This window comes from Muscardinus avellanarius (assembly GCF_963383645.1).
Source record: "Muscardinus avellanarius genome assembly, chromosome: 9".
Classification (NCBI taxonomy): domain Eukaryota; kingdom Metazoa; phylum Chordata; class Mammalia; order Rodentia; family Gliridae; genus Muscardinus; species Muscardinus avellanarius.
Window position 1 is genome coordinate 98,400,596 of NC_137795.1, and position 26,414 is coordinate 98,427,009.

Consider the following 26,414-nt stretch of genomic DNA (forward strand, 5'->3'; position numbering starts at 1 on the left):
TGTGTGTGTGTGTGTTATTAACGACTGAACCCTGGGGCATTCTACCTCCAAACCTCACCCCAGCCTAATTTTTTTTTAAGTTGCTGAGGCTAGCCTTGAACCTCTCATCCTCCTTTCTCAGCCTCCTACATACTGGGATCATGGGCTTGTATCACCATCCCCAGCTTACATCATTTATTTAGGGTTCAAATGATGTATTTGAACTTTATTTATTTATTTAGTGGTACTAGGAATTGAACCCAGAGGCAATTTATCTCCAGGCTACCCCACAGCCCTCTTTTAATTTTTTTGTCTTAAAACAGAGTCTTGGTAAGTTGCTGACAGTCTCACTAAACTGCTGAGGCTGGTCTCAAACCTGAGATCCCTGTCTCAGCCTCCCAGGTCCTGGGATTCTAGGTGTGGGCCGCCATGCCAGGCTGCATGACTAAGATCCTCGAAGGCATGATGGCCTGGATCTGGCGTGTCCCCAGAGGCTCCCATGTCGAAGCCCTGGTCCCCAGTGTAGCATGTTCAGAGGTGGACATTTGGGGGAGTGATTAGATCACGTGGGCTCTGACTTAACCAGCGGGTCAGTCCCTCTGGGGATTCCTAATTGGATGGAATTATTGGAAGGTTGTAATGGTTAGGATTTAGAATGTCCCCCTTCCCCTCAGGGAAGGTAGCAATGTTGGAAGTGGGATTTGGCTGCTAAGGAGGCGTTCCGGGTGTGGCCTGGGTGTGGGTAAGGCCTCTCCTGACCCCGCTCACTCCCTCACTCCTTGCTTCAGGACTCCAGAACCTGAGAGCAGAGCCTTGCCCTCCCCAGGCCCTGAGCTCCGCAGACCCAGCCTCACATGGACTGAACCAAGAACTGTGGACAAATACGTCTTTGTTCCTCTAAGTTGCTACAGCCCCGGCCCTATTTTTTATTTCTTATTTTGAAACCGGGTCTCACTGAGTTGCAGAGGGCCTCACTAAGTAGCTGAGGCTGTCCGCGAACCGCGATCCTCTGGTCTCAGCCTCCCGAATGCTGGGATTACAAGTGTGCGCCACCACGCCTGGCTTGTGGACCAGTACCTGTAATCTCAGTGCCCGAGAGGCTGAGACAGGAGGATCACAGGTTCGAGGACAGTCTCAGAAAGTAGTGTGACTCTCACTAACCTAGTGAGAGAGACCCTGTTTCAAAATAAAGAATGGGAGTGTAGCTCAGAGCACACTTGTGCGTGCCCGCACACACACACATACACACAGAAAGAAAGAAACTATAGGAGGCAGGTCCTAGTGGGGAGGGGCTCTGGGGATGTGCCCTGGAAGGGTGTGTCTTGTCCCCTGCTCCTCTTGTGCACCAGGTGAGGGGCTTTGCTCTGACCCGCCCTTCAGCCATGATGTAGAGTCTCAGCACAGACCCCAAAACATTCAGCCAGACAACCGTGGATGGAAATTAGGAGCCTAAATAGATGTGTCCTCCTCCAAGACGACGTCCTCAGATATCTATCACGGCAACAAAAGGCTAACAGAACGGAAAACCCGCAGAGTGGCCCAGCTCGGGACGTCGCAGACCCAGAAGTGCATCAACGCTCTTGTGACCCACACCTTACAGTGTGAGGATGGAGAAAGAGAGGAAAGAGAGAAGAAAGGAAAGAGGGGAGAAGTGAAGAAATTCAAAGCCTTGCATACTGCTGGTGGGAATAAAAACGGTCCAGCCACTATGGAAAATGGCTTCTCTGCAAACTAAATACGGAATTGCCAGATGATCCAGCAACTCCACGTCTGGGTATTTACCCCCAAAGAAGCCACACAGGGACGTGAGCACATACCAGTGTACCTATGTTCAGAGCAACACTGTCCTGATGACCACAGGTAGGGGTTTACAGAGGCCCTGGGTTACTCACTTTTAAGCAGACAACAGTTATTCAGATGGTCTAGACAAATTTCCTCTGAGTCATGATCATCCGGCCTAGAAGATGTGGTATTTGTGATATCAGACCTGGGATCTGTAAAAGAAAAGAGAATGTGGGCTGCTTTTCACACTGAAACCCAGAATGAAGACGCCTGGTCTCACAATAGCAAAGGATATCTGAAGCCGGGCATGGTAGCACATGCCTGTAACCCCAGTACTTAGAAGGCAAGAGGCAGGAGGATTGCAGATTCGAGGCCAGCCTCAGTAAGCCTCAGCCTTACTTCAGCCTCAGCCTGAAGTAAGTTTTTTCAAAATAAAAATGGCTGGGGGTGTAGCTTAGTACCCCCTCAAAAAAATTTAAAAAAAAAGGAAAGAAAAGGAAATATCTGAAATGAGGGACACATTAAAAAAAAAATACCTGGGACCTATGTGTTGGCTCCTGAGACCCCAGCAGACAGACACTCCATAAAATGACACAAACCAGAGGGTCAGATGAGAGGCATGATTTTTTTTTTTTTTTTTTTGCAGTACTGGGGATGGAACCCAGAGGCACTGTACCTCTGAGCTACATCCCTATCCCTATTTTTTTTGTCTCTCTATTTTTTTGAAACAGGGTCTCACTGAGTTGCAAAGGGCCTCACTAAGTAGCTGAGGCCGTCCGCGAACCGCGATCCTCCTGTCTCAGCCTTTTAAATGTTGGGATTCCAAGCGTGCGCCACCATGCCTGGTTGCATGATTATTTTTTGATTGATAGTGTGACTATTCCAATTCTCCATAAGTATTGCAACTTATTCCAGGTGGTTCTTCTAGCTTTTGGACCTGCCCTGTCTTCAGAGGTTGGTCTCCTCACCAGCACCAGCCCCTCCCCACCGACCCTCTAACTCTGGCCTTAGAGAAACTGCCAGCAATGTCTATGCTGTAGCAGCTGATTCAAGGCATGGGAGTCTCTCTGTGAAGTGACTTACTCTGAGCCGAGCCTGGGCTCTTCCAGAGCGCACTGGTGGGGCTGGCAGAGGCTGGGGTGGACTTGTGACCCTGGCATCCAGACACTGCAGCTCTTTTGCTTGTGGAAGGCAGAGGTGGCGGAGACATGGTGCTCACGTGCGCCGACGCAGTGGTTTCCATAAGGGCCAGGACTTGGCTTCTCAAACTCTGAATTCTAGAATTTAACACATCTTCTCTCCCGATGGCTGTTTGGAAGCCCAAATCAAAGGCTCTTATTGGATCAGAAGCAGTAACTTTGTATGTGACTGGCTTGGGGTCATCTGGTGTGTTGTGGACAGACTGACTAGACTCAAACGTGTCCCCTCTGTATTTACTGTTCAGAAATGCCACTCCGGGGTCTGTAGCTCTGTGGGTGCTCTGGAGGTTCTGGGGAGCAGTTCCCTTGTCCTGAGGCAACTCGATCTCTCTCTGACTGTGGGTCGAGGGTCTGTAAGTTGGAGATGGTGTACCTGTTCCATCCGTACCCACTCCACCAGCATTATGATTAAACAGAGGGACATGCTGGTTGTCTGGCATCCCACTCTTGTCCGGGATCTTTGCAGGGTCTGTGGACAGCGTGACGATGTTCTTTCTGTTACTCCTGGCCTCAGGTGTTTCGGCAGAGCGAGGGGGAGAGCCCAGGCTGGACTGACTCACAGAAGACGCACTCTCTCCTCCGACGTTTCGGTCGTTCAGCCAGAGTATTGAGCCCTTGTAGCTGGAGGTTGGTGTGGAATCGGAAAGACTCCTTGGGAAGGGGACATCTGCACAGCCGTTCTCTGGACCCTTCTGGCTTGCTCCAGCTTGACCCAGTCCTCCAAGACCGGCAGCCTTAGATGAGACTGAAGATAGCCACGTGAGATTCTGGCTCTTCGGAGACAGGAACTCCACGGACTTGTCCTCCAGGAGAAGCTCATGGATGACCATGTCGGGGCTGGATGTGCTGCTCCTCTGGCCATCCTGAAAAAAGCGGTTTCTGCTCTTGCTTCGACCTCTGTTGGCCGCAGCTCTGCGGCGCGAAGCCGAAGCTGGAGAGAGAAAAACAGAATCAGGAAAATCAGAATCCACACGGCTGAATTCCTACTGCTATTTCATTCCTCCTCTTTGCTTTTCTGGCCTTGCTACCAGAGATCTATAGAATGCCCTGTGCTGACCTGGTGCGTAAAAACCTCGAGAAAGGGCTGTCATGCTGAAGAGGCCACCCTGGCCTCCCGTGAGTGCGGCCAGGACAGTGGTCCAGGGCCTGGTCAGAGGCAGGCCCCGGGTCCCCTGCTCCTCTCCAGGGACTCAGGTAGACCCCGCACCCTGGAGAAGCTGCCCGCAATCCCTGCTCACCCTGACGGTGAGGGCAGATTAGGGAGGTGTTTTCAAAGTCATCTAGATTTTGTTTTCCTTCCTTCCTTCCTTCCTTCCTTCCTTCCTTCCTTCCTTCCTTCTTTCTGTGTGGTACTGGGGATGGAACCCAGGGGCTTTCTACCTCTGAGCTACACCCCCAGCCTTAGTTTATTTTGTGTGTTTGTATGGTACTGGGGGTGAAACCCAGAAGCTACCTCCGGGCTCTACCCCCAGACCTATTTTATACTTTATTTGGAAACAGGGTCTCACTAACTTGTTGAGAGCCTCACTAAGTAGCTGAGGCTGGATGCAAACTTGTGAGATCCTCCTGTCTCAGCCTCCCAAACGCAGGGATTACAAATGTGCACCACCACGCCAGGCTCCCAGCCCTGGTTTTTATGCTTTATTTTGGAACAGGGTCTCACTGAGTTGCAAAGGGCCTCACTAAGTAGCTGAGGTTGGCAGCTAACCTGCAATCCTCCTACCTCAGCCTCCCAAGTATTGGGATTACAAGCATGAACCACCATGCCCGACCAACTTTTTTTTTTTAAGTCTGAGAAAATAGTGTTAAGCATGAATATCAGACTGCAGAATCATGTGCACAGTGTGAGTATCATGTTAAAATGACATGCACGTATGGGCAATGTTCGGGAAGGGAAAGTGAGGAGTGATTCGTGGTAAGGTAGAGCGCTTACAGGTCAAGATTTTTTTGTTTCTGTTGACTTGAAAGTTCATACAGTTGAAAAGGAAAAGGTACTGACCTCTCGACCCAGGAGGGTTCTTGCGGGCATGCTTGTTGTTACAGATGTCCTGGATGTTCTGAACCACCTCTGGGCTCAGCCCATGCTCCTTCATGATGGCCAGCACCTTCCTGTCCATCAGGTTGTGGGACCGCAGGCAGTTGGGGTAACTACAGTTCCCTCGGGTAAAGTGCTCGCAGATGTGGAGTCTCTCACACAGCGGCTGCTGGCCACAGATCATTTTGCGGCCTTCTCCTTTATAACTCTTGCATATCTACGGGAGGGAGGAGCGATAAAGCACCTTCTTGTATCCGTCATGAGTTCATCAAGGAAAGCTCAAGTGCACAAAAACTTCGGAAGTAAAGAGAGATGTGCCAGGGGAGGGGGAGGGACAGATGCACATCCTACAGTCTCCAATGAGATGCATGCACCTGATGACTAAAGAGGTCCGCAGGTGAATCATAAATGATGAACTTCAGGGTCCTCAGGAGAACCCGAGTCAGATGGCCAGCTCCGTTACAGAAGCTGATTGCTACCTTATAGAAGAGCTCAGAGCCGGGCGTGGGGGTGCGCGCCTGCAATCACAGCCTCTTGGGAGGCTGAGACAGGAGGATCGCAGGTTCAAAGCCATTCTCAGCAATTTAGTAAGGCCCTCTAGTGAGAACCTGTCTAATGAATAAATAAATAAATAAGCTGGGTGTGCTCACACACACCTGCAATCCCAGTTCTTGGGAGTCTGAGATAGGAGGATCGCAGGTTCAGAGCTAGCCTCAGCAACTTAGTAAGGCTGCCAACAACTTGGTGACACCGTTTCCACGTAAAAAATAAAATAGGGCTGGTGCCGGGCGTGGTGGCGCACGCTTGTCATCCCCGCGCTTGGGAGGCGGAGACAGGAGGATCGCGCAGGTTCAAAGCCAGCCGCGCTGGCTTAAGAGACCCTGTTTCCAAAAAAAAAAAATAGGTTTGAGAGTGTAGCCCGGAGGTAGAAGGGCTTCCAGGAACCCCAGTACTACACACACACAAAAAAAACATAAAATAAAATAAAATAAAATAAGGCTGGGGGTATAGCTCGGAGGTAGAATGTCTCTGGGTTCAATCCTTAGCACCACACCAAAAATAAATAAATAAATTAATTAATTAATTAAAGTAAGTAAATAAATAAACAAATAAATAGTGCTCAGGGTATAGCTTGGAGGTAGAATGCCACTGGGTTTAATCCCCAACACCACAGAAGAAAAACAACAAAATAAAACCCGAAGGGGAAGGTCTAGTTCTGGAGCAACTTACTTTGCATTAAAAGGGCATAAATGTCTTACGATCATCTGTTTGGGAATTCAGAACTGAGCAAACGCCAAACTGTTACCAAATGCAGCGGTGCCCAGGAGGGGCCGATGCCTCGTGCACGGTTTTCGGGTGGTAAGGGTCAGGCAGGACTCCCGTGTTTGTGTCCTCCTGGCCCCCACTACACTCCCTCGAGCACTTAACTTGGCCTCTCTCTCACCCATCACCCCTGCTCATAAAACTCCAACTGCCCAAACAATTCTGCTAATCTGCAAAGAGAATTCCTTCCTCCTTGGAGAACCATCCCGGAGCAACTCCCCTTAAAACAGGCTGAACTCTGGCTGACTCCTCCTGCCACAGCACCAGGAAGGCCTGCTGCCGACTCCCCCAGCTTAGCTCACTGTTTTAGAAGACTTCCTGCCAGCATTTTTGAATGGAAACTGAAGAGTAAGATGCTAACTAACGCTGACCAGGCCACAACCTTCCTACTCACCCGTTAAACATGGCCGCCGAATCTCGGGGGCCAGTGGAGCCTTGGGTGATTCTGCCCTGTCTTTGTTTTTGTCCTGTTTTGTTTTTCTGGGTTTTTGGCTTTTATTTTGGTTTGGTTTTTGGTACTGAAGACTAAACCCAGGGGCATGCTACCTCCAAGATATACCCTCAGCCCTTTTTATTTATTTTGCAGTACTGGGGATGGAACCCAGGGGCCTTCTACCTCCGAGCTATACCCCCAGCCTATTTTTTTAATTCTTTATTTTGAAACAGGGTCTCACTGAGTTGCAAAGCACCTGGCTAAGTAGTAGCTGAGGCTGTCCTCAAACCGCGATCCTTCCTGTCTCAGCCTCCCAAATGCTGGTATTACAAGAGTGCGCCACCACGCCCTGCTCTTTTTTATTTTGAAAGAGGGTTTCCCTCACTTGCTAAGGCTGGCCTCCAACCTGCCATCCTTCTGTCTCAGCCTCCCAAGAACTGGGACGTCGGGTATGTGCCACCCAGCCTGGCGGACCCCTTTTTTGTACTCTCTGATAAAAGGAGGAGCAGAGCCTTTTCCTGAGGGGCCCTCACCGTGCTCCCAGCCCTGTCCCATCCCAGAAGTGATCCCGCGAGCACTCTACCTCTGAGCCCCACCCTGGGGGCCTTTTATCTTAAACACAGCCTAGCTCAGTTGCTGCGGCTGGCCCCTCAAACCTGCACTCCTTGTTTCTCAGCATCCCAAGCACCGCGATTACAGACCCGTGCTGCCAGGAACCTCTAGGAAATTCCACAGGAAGGGTGGACCGCAAGCCCGCCCTCCTCGAGTAGCAAAGCCAGCCGCTATCTCGACGCTCTCTCACACGGAAGGAAAAGTCAGGACAACATCCTGCGGTTTGTCAATGAGACCTGTAATGAGGCTGGTCCTTGGGCATGTAGCTTCAGGGGACCAGGCTGGCACAGGGGCCAAAGAGACCACAGACACCCCAAGACAAGACATCAGAACTTCTGGAGAGAGGACCCAAGAACCTACACAGGAGAATGCACAGAGCTGGGAGGAATACATTCCCCTCAACACAAATTGTTTTAATTTTCTTTTTCTTTTATTGCGTTGTTGGAGATTGAACCCAGAAGATGAACTATGCCCTTAGTCCTATATTTATTTATTTATTCATTCATTCATTCATTTATTTATTGTGGTACTGGGGATAGAACCCAGGGGCTTTCTACCTCAAGTAGCTGAGGCTGGCTTCAAACCTGCATGATCCTCCTGTTTCAGCCCCCCAAGTACTGGGATTACAAACGTGCGCCACCACACCTGGCTTTTTTTTTTTTTAGAAACAGGTCTTAGCTAGGTGTGGGAGTGCATGCTTGTAATCCTAGCATTTGGGAGGCTGAGACCCGAGGATCCTGATTCACAGACAACCTCAGCTACTTAGTGAGGCCCTCTGCAACTTAGTGAGAACCTGTTTCAAAATAAATAATAAAAAATATGGCCGCAGGTGTACTCGGAGGTAGAAGGCCTCTGGGTTCCATCCCCAGACCCACCAAAAAAAAAAAAAAAAAAAAAAAAAGAACAGAAACAAGAAACAGGGTCTTGTTGGATATGGTGGTACACGCTTGTAATCCCAGCATTTGGGAGGCTGAAACAGGAGAATCGCAGTTCACGGACAGCCTCAGCTACTACTTAGCGAGGCCCCTTGCAACTCAGTAAGACCCTGTTTCAAAAAATAAAGAATAAAAACAATATATATAAGGCTGGGATATATCTTGGAGGTAGAATAACCCTAGGTTCCATCCCCAGTACCAAAAAAAAAAAAAAAGTAACAGGGTCTCATTTAATTGCTAAGGGTCTCATTAAGTTTCTGATGTTGGCCTTGAACCTGTAGCCCTCCAGGCTCAGCCTCCAAAGTACCGGAATTACAGGCACACGCGACCAAGTCCGATATGTCAGCCACAGAGCTGACAGAGTCGGTGACACTGTGAACTCCAGCTGCCTGGCCGTCTCCAGGCAGGACCGAGCGTTGGCAAACTTCTCAGATGAGAGAGTAAAAATTTTAAGCTTAGATGGCCATGACAATATGCAAACAAATAGGTTTGACTGTGTTCTGATAAGCCCTGACAGATGAAAATAGATGGCAGGCCAGACGTGGCAGATCAGAGGCCGACCTCTGATCTAGACTATGAGAGATGGAGAAATAAAAGTGCATTCGATTTGAGTCACCGCACTGGGGAGGGCTCTCTGTTATAAGAGCTTACTCACCACCTTCCCAATAACCTCCCCAACCTCAATTCAAAGGCCGCCTCATCCAGGGCGCCGTCCTAACATAGAGCATCAGTCGGTCCCTACCTACCGCCGTCCTGTCTTCAGGTATGCCCACCCACACATGGGCCCTAGCAGCCTGGGAGTGGAAGAATTCCAGACTCCATCCAAATAAAAACCTCCAGGATGGAGGGAACCTGCTGGAATCCGTGAGGTGGCCCTGCCTGCCACCAGCAGAGCCCTGGTGCCAACTTCAAATGTCCTCCACTCCTCTCGGACCGTGTCCACTAAACACCGCTGATTAACGCTCTCCCTGCCGTCGAACCTGGGGAATCCAAACTTACCTCTGGCATAAAGAAAGGGTCGCTCTGGAGGAGAAGCACGGCCAATTCCTCTTTGTTAAGCCCAGAGAGCTCGTGAGCTTTCAGGATTTGGAAATTCTTTTCTGAGAGAACCTCGTGAGAATATTTGCAGAGATGCCTAGAAGAAAATAGGACTCTCGTCAGCGTTTCCGCTTCCCAGAAGCAAAGGAAAAGAAACCAGCCATGAAGCTTCTGCTCAGTGAAGATCAGTGCTACATCCTTTGGGAACTAACACAGGTGGGTCCTGCTTTAAAGAATCCAATTTAAGCCGGGCGTGGTGTACGCCTGGAATCCCAGTGCCTGGGAGGCTGAGACGGGAGGATCATAGTTTCAAGTCCTGCCTCAGTAACTTAATGAGGCCTTTGGTGATTTAGTGAGACTCTGTTTCCAAGTAAAAAATAAAATAGGGGTGGGGATATAGCTCAGAAGTAGGCCCCTGGGTTCAATCCCTAGCACCACACAGACCCCCCCCAAAAAAAAATCAAATTTAAAAAGATAAATTTATGAACCAGCTAAGTCAGGCAGGGGAATGGATGTTTTCTTTTCAAATTATATACATATACACATATATCTGACTTGAATTATCACAATACTTCTTTGGACAGTATCTCCCCTAATATATATTGTTATCTTTTCTTTCTTTCTTTCTTTCTTTCTTTTTTTTTTTTTTTTTTTTTGAGGTACTGGGGCATTCTACCTCCGAGCTACAACCCCAGCCCTATTTTATCTTCTTTATTTTGAAACAGGGCCTCACTAAGTTGCGGGGACCACACTGGCTGTGAACCTGCAATCCTCCTGTCTCAGCCTCCTAAATACTGGGATTACAAGTGTGCACCACCACACCCAGCTTATGTTATCATTTGTGTACATTTCAGGTGAGAAGAGGAAAAAGTTGGCAAAGATACAAACGCCAATTTACAGAAACCCACTGAGAAACAAGAGATGACAATAAAATCTGTAAGACAGAATTTTGGTGATGGTACTGACAATTGAACCCAGGGACAGTCTACCTCTGAACGATCACCACCATACCCATTTTATTTATCTAATTATTTTTATTTTGAAACAGCGTCTCACTAAGTTGCTGAGGGCCTTGCTAAATTGCTGCGACTAGCTTTGACCCTCCTGTCTCAGCCTCCCCAGTCCTGAAATTACAGGTGTGTACCACCATGCCAGGCAACGCTAATGGACTTAAGTCAAAGCCAACAAATGCGCCTTTCTGTGCTGATGGGATTGTTCTATAATCTGAGCAGCTTTAGGACATGTGACCCACACAAGGTCGAGCGCTGGACGTGGTCGCTGTGGTCGCTTTAACCGTAGAGGTGCGCTAACAAATCTTTGAGAACCCCTAAGGGCACTGATGTTCTCATCAGACAAGCGTAACCCCCCCACCCTTTGGTACTGGGGATGGAACCCAGAGGCATTCTACCTCCGAGCTACACCCCCAGCCCTATTTTTCATTCTTTATTTTGAAACAGGGTCTCACTGAGTTGCAAGGGGCCCCACTAAGTAGTGGCTGAGTCTGGCCACTGGAGGGCCGCCAGTTCTGCGTCTTGCATAGACTCCATTTTGTTACAACTCAGGGCTGTTACTCGGGAATGTCTGTACTTGCTGAACCCTGTTTAACCTCTGCACTGTCTTCCCAAAATTGTAACCACGGAACCTATGCCTCCCTCTACTAGAAAGTAAAGGTAACCACCCCTTGAATGTAATCAACGCTCTTCTTCCTCTGGGATAAACAGAAGGTAAAAAAACCTGCTCAGTACCAAGTTCAACCCCTCCCTTGGGGAAACCTATGGGAGACAGACTGGTTTCTAGATATGGACCTAAGAGGGGGCTTCCAACCCAAAACTGATACCCGTCTCAGTTAAGGGGGCTCAGCCAATAAGAAAAAGGTCACATATAGTTAAGGGTTTTATGGTTTTTCCTTCTTAAAAAGGGCCTGGCTGAGTGGAAGGGAGCGCAGCTCTAACAATTGGCTCGAGAGTCTGCAGCCCCAGCTAGCTGGTAATTTTTCTTTTCTTTTCTTTTAAATTCTTTTAATAAACTTTTAATATCCTGTTGGTGCATGGCTCTCTTCATCGCTGCTTCATCCCGGCCCAACACCACAAACCACCATCCTCTTGTCTCCGCCTCCCAGAGGCTGGGATTGCAAGCATGCACCACCATGCCCGGCTGGCTACCTTGCATCTTTCTTACTATTTTCTTGAGATCTACTCCGCTAGGAATAGTACCTCGAAGGACTAGACAGTGTTTCATGGCTAGTGCTTCACTGGGATCCCTGGCTTTCCAGAAAACACACCAATAGTCTGGGAGTGTGTCTTTCCCCACAAGCACATTCACTTAGAGTTTTTATCACTTTTGCGACTTCAAGGAACTTTTATTTTTTTCTTATTTTTATTGATGCATTGTAATCATACATCACATTGGAATACAAGATTTGAGAAAATATACAAGCACACATCATTCAATCAGCCCTCATCCAATCCCCATCCCATTCCCTCCCCCTCCATCGATCCCATGCTTGATTGGTGATTAACTTTGATACATTTGTTTACATACCTCCTGAGTTTTAAAGAGGTTCCATCCTCCCCCATCCCATACCCTCTGATTGGTCACCTTAATTGCTTCACTATAGAGCCCCTTCTATAACTCGACCTCCTCCTGTTACCCCTTTGCTTCTAGTTATTGCTAATTAGGGGAAGCATCTGGTTTTTATTGTCTGTGATATTTCTCTGTGCATGCCGCATTGCAAGTTCCGATCCCACTCTTGACAGCCCCAGTAGTGGCCTGGCTACCCGGAGGACTGATCCAGACTTCGCTGGCTCCAGCAATGGCCTTGCCTCATGGGAGGCCCCGATTCTGGCCACGCTGGCCCCCACACCGGCCTAACCTCTCGGCTCCAAGGCCTCAGAGGCCCCAGCACCGGCCTTGCCTCAAGGCAGGCTCTATCCCAGCCTCGCTGACCCTGGCACCGGCTTAACCCCTTGGCAGTCTCCTATCCTGGCCTTGGAGGCCCCAGCACTGGCCTTGCCTCATGGCAGGCTCTGATCCCAGCCTCGCTGGCCACGGCACTGGCCTAACCCCTCAGCAGACTCCAATCCCAGCCTCAGAGGCCTTAGTAGCAGCCGTGCCTCACGGCAGGCTCTGATCCCGGCCTCACTGGTCCCGGCACCGGCCTTACCCCTTGGCAGGCTCCAATTCAGGCCTCAGAGGCCCCAGCACTGGCCTTGCCTCAAGGCAGGCTCCATCCCAGCCTCACTGACCCTGGCACCGGCAGGCTCCGATGCCGGCCACTGGCCCCGGCACCAGTTCAAGGCACTTTTATTATTAGCAAGACTGAAATAGCCCCAAATGTTGGCTTGACGCTTGTATTTTCTTTCATTACTATTTGTTCATATCCTTTGCTTATCTAGTGGAGGAAAGGTACTGACCTATAGACTTGCAATTGTTCTTTATTTTTAAAAGTATTCATCTGCTGGGCCCCAGGCGGGACCGCGCAGAGCACACCAGACCCCTGGAGAAACCGGGCCCGGTCGTAAGACCCTGGGTCCCGGGCAGGGGTCAGACGGGGCACGCCGGACCCCGGAACAGCCAGGGCCCGGGACGCTGGACTCTGGGCCCCGGGCCGGACTGCGCGGAGCACGCCAGACCCCTGGAGAAACCGGGCCTGGTCGTAAGACCCTGGGTCCCGGGAGGGGGGGGTCAGGCGGGGCACGCCGGATCCCGGAAGAGTCGGGGCCCGGGTCGTAGGACTCTGGGCCCCAGGCCGGACAGCGCAGAGCATGCCAGACCTCTGGAGAAACCAGGCCTGGTCGTAAGACCCTGGGTCCCGGGCTGGGGTCGGGCGGGGCACGCCGGACCCCGGAACAGCCGGGGCCCGGGTCACAGGACTCTGGGCCCCGGGCCGGACCGCGCGGAGCATGCCAGACCCCTGGAGAAACTGGGCCCAGTCGTAAGACCCTGGGTCCCAGGCAGGGGACAGGCGGGGCACGCCGGACCCTGGAAGAGCTGGGGCCCGGGTCGCAGGACTCTGAGCCCTGGGCGGGATCGCGCAGAGCACGCCAGACCCCTGGAGAAACCGGGGCCCAGTTGAAAGGCCCTGGGCCCCGGGTGGGGGTGAGGCGGGGCACGCTGGACCCCTGGAAGAGCCGGGGCCCAGGTGGCAGGACTCTGGGCCCCAGGCGGAGTAGTGCGGAGCACGCTGGACCCATGAAGAAACTGGGCCGGGTCACAGTGCTACTGAGTGCCTGATCCCTCTACCCCCTCAAACCACACATACTGTCTTCTCTTATTAAAAAAAAAAAAAAAGAAAAGAAACCCCAAAAGAGTTAAAGCTTCCTGACAGACAGAACCTGACAGACATCTATCGAGGCCCTTTGGATCATCATAGACGCACACGGCACGGACCCATCTGATTCCCCCATGCCAACTACATGCATGAATGTTACCCTAAGGCTGGGACCCCCTGCTCATGACTGACTCGACGTCCTTATTCCTTTGCTGAGGGGTACATTCATGCAATAGAAATAGGGGAAAATTAATGGGAATTGAGCTCATGTTAAATGTTTGTACAATTATAAATGTCAAAATGTATTTTCTGTATCCTGACAGGTGTCAGGAAGTTACTAGACAAAGGGGGGAATGTACCAGTATTGGGAATGGCCTAGGAAGATTTGAGAAAGCTATGATTATTAATATATTTCAAAAATTGGGTGAAGGGCAAATCTGTGCAAGGGCTTGGTTTCTGCCTAAAAGCAGGCAACTATTCCAATGTAAATTAACCTAGCTAAAAGCAATTAACCAGTCAATAGGAAAGAACTAGGGCTGTCTCTACCTAAAGACAGATCTTAGTTGAGGAGAACTAGGCCTTTATCTAAAGACAGATCTACATGATTGGATAAGCTAGCTAAGATGGTAGGAGGGGTCGACCTTCATGAAAGGAGACACCCTGCCACACCCTGTTGGGGGAGGTACCTTACAGGGATGTTCACTACATCAGAATTATGTAAACAAGATGGAGGTCATGGGTATAAAAGGCCAAGTCCACATGTAATCCCTTTGGTGTACTCATTTCAAATCACCCCTCCATGCCATTTTGGCATGGGGCTGTATTTCTATTTTCTGTATTTCTATTTTTCTATAAACTTCTTTAAATCTTCAACAACAACAACAACAAAAAGAAATTGGTGTGTGTGTGTGTGTGTGTGTGTGTGTGTGTGTGTGTGTTTTGTTTTGGGTACTGGGCATTAACTACTCCAGGGACATTCTACCTTTGTGCTATAGACCAGCATTTTTTATTTTTTATTTTGAAACAAGGCCTCACTAAGTTCCTGAGGCTGGCCTCCAATCTGAGATCCTCCTGTCTCAGCCCCCCAAGCACTGCGATTACAAGCGTGTGCCACTACTCCCAGCTTTAAGTCTAATCGTTGGTATCAAAAAACTTTTTGTGTTTTAACTTTTTTGCCACTTATGCCTGTGTGGGAAACATTTCTGAAGCCCTCTGGAATTGCCTTCAGACCTAGCAGTAGAATTTCCTAAGAACAAACACACAGAATCAACAACCCTGTGGGCCACCGGCTGAGCTCCTGGGCGCTGCAGCCCTGCCACACACTTTGCTTCAGGAGAGGTCAAGGGCAGCCTTTGTCCTGGCCAGCTCCCCGCCAGGCCCTCTTGCTTTCCCCCCTGGCGACCTTGGCTTTGAGCACATCTCAGATAAGGTGACCTTGGCTTTCTGCTGATTTGGGGTTCTGCTCTGTGGTTTCAGCTAACTGCTCCCCACCCTGGAGCCCTGGGCAGCTGGACAGTCTTATCACTCACTGCCCCCGCCCACAGGAAGGAGGATGGGGAGAAACTCCTGAAGGGAAAAAGGCCTCTGAAGGTATCTGCAGCCCCAGCTCAGAGCACAACACCCGCCATTCTAGCTTGACCAGCTGCGTGTCTCAGGATGTCAGGAGACACCTCACGCCATTGCTCCCAGGCCATGGCCCTTAATGTCCTTCCTTATCAACACATGGAAAATGATCTCACTGAAATACCCCAGGGAGGGAGACTCGGACTCTGCCCTCTGGCTGAGGGATGGCTGACAACTGGTCAACAGAAGGAATTAGGAATCCTCGGGCTTGGGAGGCTGAGACAGAAGGATCGCACGGGTTCAAAGCCAGCCTCCGCTACTTAGTGAGGCTCTCAGCAACTTAGCGAGACCCTGTTTCCAAATAAAATATAAAATAGGTCTGGGAGTACAGCCCAAAGGTAGAAAACCTCTGAGTTCCACTCCCAGTACCACCAAAAAAAAAAAAAAAAAAGAAGGAATTAGGACTCTTAGCTTGTCCTTTGGTTACAGCCAGGGCATCCTGACCATATGGCCGGGCTATGGAGCATCCCCCACAGATCATAGGGAGATGCAGTTTTAGCCATGCCTGTCCTCACTAAGAGGAATGTTGCTTCCAAGGTCCCTGAGGTCAGCGCTCCCTCCAGAGAGCTAAAGGCAGCCAGGTGGGTAAAGGGGATCCTCTGCTGGAACCCCAAGTGTCCAGGTTTTTTTTTATTTTTTTGCGGTATTGGAGATGAAACCCAGGGAAATTCTACCTCCGAGCTACACCCCCAGCCCTATTTTTTTATTTTTTATTTTAAAACAGGGTCTCACTGAGTTGCAAAGGGCCTCACTAAGTAGCTGAGACTGTCTGAGAACCACGATCCCCCTGTCCCAGCCTCCCAAATGCTGGCATTACAAGTGTGCACCACCACACCCGACCATCCAGGCTTTTACAAGCCCACCCGAGACGTCGGTATGTGGAGGAAGAGTCACATCTGGCACATGCTGTCCTGGCCGCGGTCCTTGGTGCTGCCCATCTGATGACCCCGTTTTACTTCTTGCTTCTTGAAATCTGGGGGCAAATTACTTATTCCTTTTTTCTTCTCTCTCTCTCTCTCTCTCTCTCTCTCTCTCTCTCTCTCTCTCTCTCTTTTTTTTTTTTTTTTTGGTGTGTGCTACTGGGGGTGGAACCCAGAGGCTTTCTACCTCCGGGCTATCCTCCCAGACCTATTTTATATTTTGTTTGGAAATAGGGTCTCACTAAGTTGCTAAGAGTCTCACTAAGTAGCTGAGACTACTGAGTAGGCGTCAAACCTGTACAATCCTCCTGTCTCAGCCTCCCAAGCATGGGGATTACAAGTGTGCACCACCACGCCTGGCTACTTATTCCTTAATTTTGATTTATTCGTTATTCCTTATTGTGGTACCAGGGATTGAAACCCCCACCCCCAGGGCATTCTACCTCTGAGCTACACTCACAGCCCTATTTCATTTTTCGTTTTGAAACAGGGTCTAAGTTGCGGAGGGCTTCACCAAGTTGCTGAGGCTGGCATGCACCTGTGATCCTCCTCCCAAGTGCTGGAATTACAGGCGTGTGCCACCTTGCCCGGCTATTCTTTCACATGCTACAGTCTTCCCCTTGACCACAGCTTCATTTTGCGACATTTAGCCTCAGACTGGCCCCAGCCCAGCAGGCCCTGTTCTGTTTCCCACATTTCTGGACTCCTCTCCCAGTTATTCTTAAATGTTTTATCTTTGCTCTAAAGTCAGCATTTTGGTGGAGTCACAAAGGCAGGACAATTCGTGCTCACCTTCTCTTTGGAGGCAAGCACGGACACCAACACTTATCACATACTTACAGGACTTTGTGTCTGTGGCTTAATTTGGTAGTCACAATAATCCCACCATAGAAAACAGAGGCTTTGCCGGGCGTGGCGGCGCACGCTTGTAATCCCTGCGCTTGGGAGGTGGAGACAGGAAGATCGCGCAGGTTTGAAGCCAGCCACGCGTGCTGGCTTAGGAGACCCTGTTTCCAAATAAAAATATAAAATAGGTCTGGGAGTGTAGCCCGGAGAAGAGGAGTCAAGGGGGCTCAGATAAGAGGGAGAGCTGATAATTGAATCCAGATCTAAAAAAAAAAAAAAAAAAAAAAAAATATCAAAAAAGCAAAAACCTAATTTGGAAAAATAACCCAAACAGATCTGCGACTTTTTCCAAGCCTAAAAGGAAAAAAAAAAAAAAATCATTCTGGATTATTGAAGTCACTATTCCGGTGACTATATGGACATTTGAGCGCAGAGAAAAGGGGCACAGGTCGTATAGTGTAACAGGAGCCAGCGTGGTGGCATGAGCCTGTCATCCCAGTACTTGGGAGGCTGAGACTGGAGGACCGCAAAATCAAGGCCAGTGCCTGGTAACTTAGCAAGATTGTATTTCAAAATAAAAATAAAATAGAGGTGGGAGTGTAGCTCAGAGGAAGAACATCCCTGGCTTCAATCTGCAGGACCAAAAAACAAAAAAAACGTATAATAGATACACTGATAGAAACTGCTTGTCCTGAACGATGTGGACGATAATATCTCAGGCACAAGAGTCTGATTAGAACATGTTTGGAGTGAAAGTGGCCAAAGATCCTTCCCCGCTTTCTTCTCCTCTAGCTCTGAAAGCCTCCTGGGGTGCTCTGCCCAGATACTACTTAAAATGTGAAGGAGTGTCCCTATCATCAACAAATTCAAGTTCTTGGGTCCCCTCCCAGACCTACCAGGATTCTACCACTTTGCTTTCAGCAGAATCACCTGGGCAGAGCACCCCAGGGGGGGGTTGCTGGTTTATAATCCCAGCATTCGGGAGGCAAAGACTGGAGGATCACAGTTCTCGGACAGCCTCAGCTACTTAGCAAAGCCCTTCTCAACTCAGTTAGACCTTGTTTCAAAACATAAAAAGACCAAAAAAAAAAAAAAAATCACCTGCAGGTTTAGAACACAGATGGCTGAGCCCAGGCCCCAGCGTTCAGAATCAGGAGGCTGGGCCAGATGGGGTGGGGGGCTAAGAAGGAGCATTTCTAACCAGCTTCTGGATGACACTGGGGGTCATCGAGACACTAGAAGCATAGGACACTAGAAGCATCCTGGGCTTCATGAGACAATGGGTTCTGCAGAAGGTTGGTTAGAGCTTCGGGAACACCCCACCTCCCCGGACAGAACAGAGCTCGCCTACAAACCATCATGAACCGCCCAGGACAGAGCAAATATTTGCACAGTGCAGTCTGCACTTAGAGCAGATAAACTGTAAGTAAACTGCATGAGTTAGGAGAGAGACTGGTAACTTATAAACAGGAGCTATGGCCGGGTGTGGTGGCACATGCCTGTAATCCCTGTACTTGGGAGGCTGAGACAGGAGGATCGTGAGTTCCAAGCCAGCCTCAATAACTTAGCAAAATCTAGTTTCCAAATAAAAAATAAATAGCTGTGGGAGTAGAGCCTAGAGGTAGAATGCCCCTAGGTTCAATTCCTAGCACCAAAAATAAATTAAATAAATAAATAAATAAATACAAACAGGACCTAGGATGGCCTTGAAAAGAGGCAGAAATCCCTCCCTCTCTTGCAGGAATTTTAGGTCAAAAACCTAAAAACAGGAATTTCAAGCCAAAACTCAGGCACACACACACACACCAAAAAAAAAAAAAAGGTTTTCACCCAAGCAGTACATGCCCTCCCTGCCAGGAGCGGGGTCCTCAGCCTGCACCTCAGTTCTTATCCCTGTGACACATAATAATCAGCTGGGGAGTGTTTAAAAATACCTGGATTTGGTGTAAAAGGAAAACATCTTTTCTATAGAAGTTGCAAGACCACACGGAAATGGCACGCTTCCCTTTTGTAACTTTTGTTCGAGGGCCTGTGTCCCACTCCTGGAGGTACTGGTGTTAAGTGTCTCCCTTTATAAAATCTGCACAGGGAACGCCGGGCGTGGTGGCGCACGCTTGTAATCCCCGCGCTTGGGAGGCGGAGACAGGAGGATCGCGCAGGTTCGAAGCCAGCCGTGCTGGCGTAAGAGACCCTGTTTCAAAAATATAAAATAGGTCTGGGAGTGTAGCCCGGAGGAAGGAGGGCTTCCAGGAACCCCAGTACCACCAAAAAAAAAAAAAAAAAAAAAAAATCTGCACAGGGAAAACCAGCCAACCAGATGAGACTGTGCGGTCTTGCTCCAGCCAGTGGGGGACTGCGCAGCGGCCTCTGTGTTGGGGAATAGAAGGCTGAGCGCACTGCCCACTGCTCTGTTTGCCTCCTTCTGTGGAGAAGTAAATTGACTGCCCAGTTACTTTGGGTTGCAGGAGTTTTTATTTGTGGCTTCCCTAAAATCCCTTTCTACCATGGGCCGCACCCTCAGAGACTGGCTTAATTTGAGTGGAGAGGGACCTCAGGTGATTTTAACGTGTAGTCGGGGCTGGGCTTGTCACAGTCAATTCTGGGCCAGGTTCCTGAAGTCTTGCACTTCACAAGTCAGTAAACACAGAAGCAGCTCAATAAGAGACCAAAAAGGAAAGGTACACCTATTATCCCAGTACCCGAGAGGCGGAGACAGGAGGATCACAGCTTTGGGGCCAGTCTTAGCAACGCAGTGAGACCCTCTGCAACTTAGCAAAACCCTGTTTCAAAATAAAAAGGGCTAGGGGTGTCAGAGATAGAATGCCCCTCGGGTTCAACAAGAGAGAGAGAGAGAGAGAGAGAGAGAGAGAGAGAGAGAGAGAAAAGAAGAAGAGGAGGAGGAGGAGGGAGAGGGAGGGAGGGAGGGGGGGGGGAGAGAGAGAGAGAGAGAGAGAGAGAGAGAGAGAGAGAATGAATAGGAGCTTTTGTGCTTTAAAGTATTTGGGGTTGTTTTGATGGCTGACATTTTACTCCAGTGTTCTCTATATTTTATCTTTCACACTTCCTGGTCCCTTGTCTACCTGACGTATATTTTGGTGAGCTACTTCCTGTTTTCACAACCCCATGAGGTGGGGGCGGGGAGCAGAGAAGGTTGAGCAGGGAGAAGGGAAGGGGTATTTAAATACAAATTCCTGTTCAAAAGCAAGATTCTCTCAGGCTATTATCTTTCTTTTAGTATTTATTTATTTTTGAAACAGGGTCTCACTAAGTTACCGTGCTGGCCCGGAACCTGCGATCAACCTTCTAAGTACTGGGATCACAGTGTGTGCCACCAGGCCAAGCTCCGATCCTCGTTAGGCTTGTACTTCTTGATGTCATGTCGCCAAGTTATGACCCTGTTTTAAAAATAGCCAGGCGTGGTGGCAAATACTTGTAATCCCAGTACTTGGGAGGCTGAGACAGGAGGATCACAGGTTCACACCAGCCTCTGCTCCTTAGCAACTTAGTGAGACCTTGTTTCAAAATAAAGAATAAAAAATCAGGCTGGGGGTGGAGCTCAGAGGTAGAATGCCCCTGGGTTCAATCCTCAGTGCCACAAAAATATAAAAATAAAAAATAAAATAGGGTTGGGATGTAGTTCAGAGGCAGAATGTTCCTGGGTTCAATTTGCAACACCATGAAGGAAGGAAGGAAGGAAGGAAGGAAGGAAGGAAGGAAGGAAGGAAGGAAGGAAGGAAGGAAGGGTGGGTAGGTTACCATAGTGGGCTCCAAAACTGTTACAATGAGATGCAGCCGCGGGATCTTGTTCTGAGCTATGTGTAGAAAACAATAACCTGAACTGTTTTGCTGTAAACTTAAGCAATTGTATTATTACTAAGATGGAAAGACAGAAACTAGTAAAGCCCTATACCCCAAAGGGGGTTAGATAAGTGACTTGAAAGTAAGTCACTGAAGCCTTTTGGATACCGATCATTTTTATACCAAGTCTTCTGACCCAACTTGATCTGCCCCTTTGGGGGGGGGGGCAGGTCTTTTGATGTGGTCACTCCTTCCTATAGGCCTGCCCTGTCTCCAGTACAGACCCCAAGCTTTTGCTACACCCCAAAATGTATTAATTGATTATCCACATCTGGGATCTCTTGAAAGCTTATGGCATCCCCCCACAACCTTGGGAAATCTTAGCTTATCTTAGAAATGTAAAAGCCCCTGGGCTTCCTCTCTTCTCCTGCTAATCACCCTTGGTGCCTAGAACTCTGCAGGGTCCTTTTCCTATCTGGATGCCTGCCCTGTCTCCAAGCTCTGACTTTCTAATACCAAAGTTATTTTTGTACCAGTATTGGGAATGGCCTAGGAAGATTTGGGAAAGCTCTGATTATTAATATATTTCAAAAGAGAATAATTGGTATATTTCAAAATAGTTGTGTCAAAATGGCGGCAGACATGGGTAAAGAAAGGACTTGATTTCTGCCTAAAACAGGCAGCTATTCCAGTGTAAATTACAATGGTGTGCCACCATGCCTGGCTTTCCTCCTTTTTTATTTTATTTTTTTAATAATCAAATCAGGTTAATTAACATTTAAAATAAAAATAAAAAATAAAAATGTTATTTTCATATACATTAATATATCATATTGTTTAAAGCATTAAACTTCTCCTTATTCAACATAATCCTTTTTTATTTTAAAAAGATACATTCAGAGGGTTTTACAATGTCTTTTTACCCTAGCTTGACCAGTGTTGTTATAAGATATCCCAGTGGAATGTGTTATACTCCAATCATTGAAAAAGTGTTGTGCCAATATACCGGTGAACTCTGGTCCACTGTTAGTTTTATCATGTAAAGGCAAACTCACCAGCAGAAAGCCAATGCTGAGTAGAATATTTTTTTATTTACCTTAGCATAAGAGTAGCATAAACAAATCCTGAATAAGCTTCTACTGAAACAAAAATATATCGCAATATCCTAACATGAGAAAAATTAGTAACATCAGTTTGCCAAATATGATTAGCAAAAATACCGTGAGGATGAATTCTCTGAGCAAAAGCAGAGAGACAATGAGTGCGGAGCACGATTCGAGCATCCCTGTAAAACAGACAAGACTATTTTTTTCTTCAGTACTGGGGGTTCTACCTCCAAGCTACACCCCAGCCAGATTTTTTTATTCTTTATTTTGAAGCAAGGTTTCACTAAGTTGCAGAGGGTTTTACGAAGTAGCTGGTGCTATCCATGAACCTGCAATTCTCTTATCTCAGCCTCCCAAGTACTGAGATTACAAGCCTGTGCCACCATGCCTGGCTGAGGCTGGTTTTTTTTTTTTAAATTAATGCCACATTTTATTCTAAGTGCTTTGGCATTTCAATGATGAATTTTATGAAATGGAATAGCTATTGAAAAGTCATCACATATATGGAGCAAAAGTTCCAGCCTCTTTGTCTGCAATATCATTTCCTTGAGATAAGAAAACAAGTAATTTTAATTAATTATTTTGGTGGTAGTGGGGGTGGAACCCAGAGGCTGTCTACCTCCGGGATATCCTCCCATCCCTATTTTATTTTATTTTATTTTATTTTTGCGGGTCTGGGGATGGAACCCAGGGGCATTCAACCTCCGAGCTACACACCCTGTCCTATTTTTTAATTTTTATTTTGAAACCGGGTCTTACTGAGTTGCAGAGGGTCTCATTTTAGCTGAGGCTGCGATACTCTGGTCTCAGCCTCCCGAATGCTGGGATTACAAGCGTGAACCACCATGTCCGGCTCCCCCATCCCTATTTTATATTTTATTTGGAAACAGGGTCTCACTAAGTTGCTGAGAGCCTCACTAAGTAGCTGAGGCTGGCTTTGAACCTGAGCAATGCTCCTGCCTCAGCCTCCCAAGCGCAGGGATTACAAGTGTGGCCACCATGCCCTGCTGAAAACAAATAATATTAAATGAGATAAAATATGAATGATAAATAAGGGATTTTTTTTTTTTTGGTGGTGGTACTGGGGTTTTTGGAAGCCATTCTACATACAGGCTATGCTCCCAGACCTATTTTATACTTTTTTATTTGGAAACAGGGTCTCTTAAGCCAGCATAGCTGGCTTCGAACCTGAGCGATCCTCCTGTCTCCACCTCCCAAGCACGGGGATTACAAGCCTGTGCCAACATGCCCGGCAGGGGTGTGTTTTTTGAGTAATAATTCTTATATAGCCCAAAAATGTTTTTTTTTTTTTTTTTGCGAGTCTGGGGATGGAACCCAGGGGCATTCGACCTCCGACTACACCCCCTGCCCTATTTTTTATTCTTTATTTTGAAACAGGGTCTCACTGAGTTGCAGAGGACCTCACTAAGTAGCTGAGCTGTCCGTGAACCACGATCCTCCAGGTTTCAGCCTCCCAAATGCTGGGATTGCAAGCGTGCGCCACCATGCCCAGTTTACCTGTGCAGCTTAATCCCACTTGGACTAAAGAATATAGTTTACACATTATAGTTTAAAATCTTTAAAACAGCCGGGTGTGGTGGCGCACGCTTGTAATCCCCGAGCTTGGGAGGCAGAGACAGGTTCGAAGCCAGCCACGCTGGCTTAAGAGATCCTGTTTCCAAATAAAAAGTATAAAATAGGTCTGGGAGTGTAGCTCGGAGGTAGAAGGGCTTCCAGGAACCCCAGTACCAACACACACACACACACACACACACACACACACACACACACACACACAATCTTTAAAACAAATTAGAGCTAAAAGTTTTCTTGCTATTCTTATATTCTTTGTCTCAATAGTTATTATTGAAACTCAAGTGTTTCTTTAATAAATAATATCCACACAGCTGAAGCAGGTAAAAGTATCCTCACAATTGTCACTAACGAATTAGAAATGGAAGAGGAAGTTGACAGGAATTGTGGGTAGGCTACAAGCTCCAGAAGCGGTTGTAATAAGGCCAAGAGAACAAGAGGCTGCCATGGCTACGAGATGACACTGGAAATATGATCGGCAATTTACCAAACACCGTGTTACTGCTATCTAACTGAATGATTCCCATGATAACTGGCAATCAGTAAAGGGACATTTATGTGGAGTTTTCAATGCATCCCTCAATGACAATATTGGGTATTTACAAAATCTATTAGACAATCAATTGCAAAACATTCATACACAATTCTCTCAATCTACCTTCCGATGTACTGAACAAGGGTTTCATTGGTTAAACCCTGCTCATTGGTTCTCTGGTCTTAATATTTGGATTTTGATTATTGCTGGAATAGGCTAGCTATTATTTCTGATATGTACTGGCATTATCTGTGCTATTAGACAGTTATGCCTACAAGTTAATGAACAACATCAAACTCTAATTATAATGGGTCTGTAGGAAAATGCACAGTTGAATATGTTCCCTGTTTCTGCATTTAATATAACAGGAGAAAATGAAGGGACCCTGACCCATAATGTGGGTTCTGACAGGCTAACTGCTCAACAGTGAGTGGGCTGGCCTGGAGCATAGCTCAGAAACCCTCAAGACCAAACCCAGACACACTGGAGCCTTGCCCAGTGACCGGCTCAGCAGACACTCTGTAGGTGAAGCTTACTCCGTTTTCTTTCCCTAAACTTTTTCCCATGAAGTTACTTTTTATTTACACATGAGACTTCTTTGTGTAATAACAAAGTAAGACTTCTGATTATCTATATAAATTGACATAGCCTTTTTTTTTTTTCTTTTTTGCAGTACTGGGGATTGAACCCAGGGGCATTCTACCTCCAAACTACACCCCCAGCCGTATTTTTTTTATTCTTTACTTTGAAACAGGGTCTCACTGAGTTGCAGAGGGCCTCACTGAGTAGCTGAGGCTAGCTATGAATCTGGGATTCTCCTATCTCGCAGGGAGATCGCAGGTTCAAAGCCAGCCTCAGCAACTTAGCAAGCCCCTCAGGAACCTAGTGAGATCCTGTTTCAAAAAAACAAAATATAAAAAAGGTTGGGCATGTAGCTTGGAAGTAGAATGCCCTGGGTTTAACTCCCAGTACCAAAAAAAAAAAAAATGTGCTCAATAAATATTTGTTGACAGGTGTCTAGAATGTCAACGGTTTCATATCTTAGTTATCTCATATAAAAATAATAGATAAACTGAGCATGGCGGTATATGCTTGTAATCCCAGTACTTGAGAGGCTGAGACAGGAGGATCACAGATTTGTGTCTAGCCTTAGCTACTTAGTAAAGCCCTTGCAACTTAGTGAGACCCTGTTTCAAAATAAAGGACAAAAAAAAAAAAAAAAAATTAGGGCTGGGGTGTGGTTTGGGGGTAAAATGTCCCTGGGTTTAATTCCTACTTCTGCAAAATAAAGTACCAGATCAACGGTTGTGGTAGCACACACCTGCAATCCCAGTACAAGAGGATCGCAGGTTTGAGGATAGCCTCAGCAAGTAGTGAGGCTCTCATCAACCTAGCGAGACTGTTTCAAAATTTAAAAAAAAATAATAAAATAAAATAGGGCTGGGAGTGCAGATTGAAGGTAGAATGCCCGGGTTCAATCCCTAGAACGAACACACACACACACACACACACACACACACACACACACACACACACACAGAGCTAGGCCACCTTAACGGTTTGAGAGAGCAGTACTTTTTAATCTTTTGTTCACATCGTACTAAAGAATTAGTTTCTCTTTACTTCTCAAGCTGGGAAGCCACATTAAACACTGCACTTGCAATCTGCCAGGAAGCACACCTTGTGGTCCCATTTGTTTCTGAAAAAGTATGGTTTGGACCGCTGCAAAAGCATCTTTTGGGGCAATAGTCATATGTCAGGTTCCTGTGCTGGCCCCTAGCCCTTCTCCACTCTGTGCTGGGAGCCAGCATTTCAGTAAGCTCCCACAGGACCCACAGCCACAGGCGAGTTTGAGAAATACAGTTTTACTTCAATCATGTATTTTATTCAATCTACATATTTTTGGTACTAGGGCTGGAACCCAGAAGCATTCTGCCTCTGGGCTACATCATCATCCCTTTTTATTTTTTATTTTGAAACAGCATTTTACTAAATTGCCGGGGCTAGCTTTGAACCTATGACCTGCCTGTCTCAGCCTCCCGTACAATTATAGGCTGTGTGCTACCATGCCTGTTTTTTTTTTAAATCTTTACAACATACTACAACAGATCTAAAACTGAGTAATTATACTGCAGAGACCACCCAAAACAATCCACTGGGATGTGGGAGAAAATGCTAGAACTCTTTATGTTGGTTTGATTGTTTTTCCATCTAAGAAAGCAGAAAATTGCTGCCTGGACTGAAAGACTGTGGGATTAACACAATAACTGAGGAGGGGCACAACAAAACAAAATTTTAGCGCTAACAAAAAACATTCTGTATTGCAGCCGGGTGTGGTTGGCCACACTTATAATCCCCGCGCTTGGGAAGATGAGACAGGAGCATCA

The 26,414-nt window shown here is 47.6% G+C and overlaps 1 protein-coding gene across 1 annotated transcript in view; it reads right to left on the minus strand.

Annotated features, from left to right (window-relative positions):
- ZC3HAV1 (zinc finger CCCH-type containing, antiviral 1) overlaps positions 1-26,414 on the minus strand; it is a gene marked incomplete at both ends in the record, with an annotated part of 73,686 nt that overhangs the window by 33,956 nt on the left and 13,316 nt on the right. Inside the window, 4 exons of the mRNA XM_080701242.1 lie at positions 1,872-1,973; positions 3,349-3,891; positions 4,960-5,212; positions 9,298-9,433. Of these exons, the coding sequence (XP_080557368.1) occupies positions 1,872-1,973; positions 3,349-3,891; positions 4,960-5,212; positions 9,298-9,433 (1,034 nt within the window). The remainder of the gene's footprint in view (positions 1-1,871; positions 1,974-3,348; positions 3,892-4,959; positions 5,213-9,297; positions 9,434-26,414) is intronic.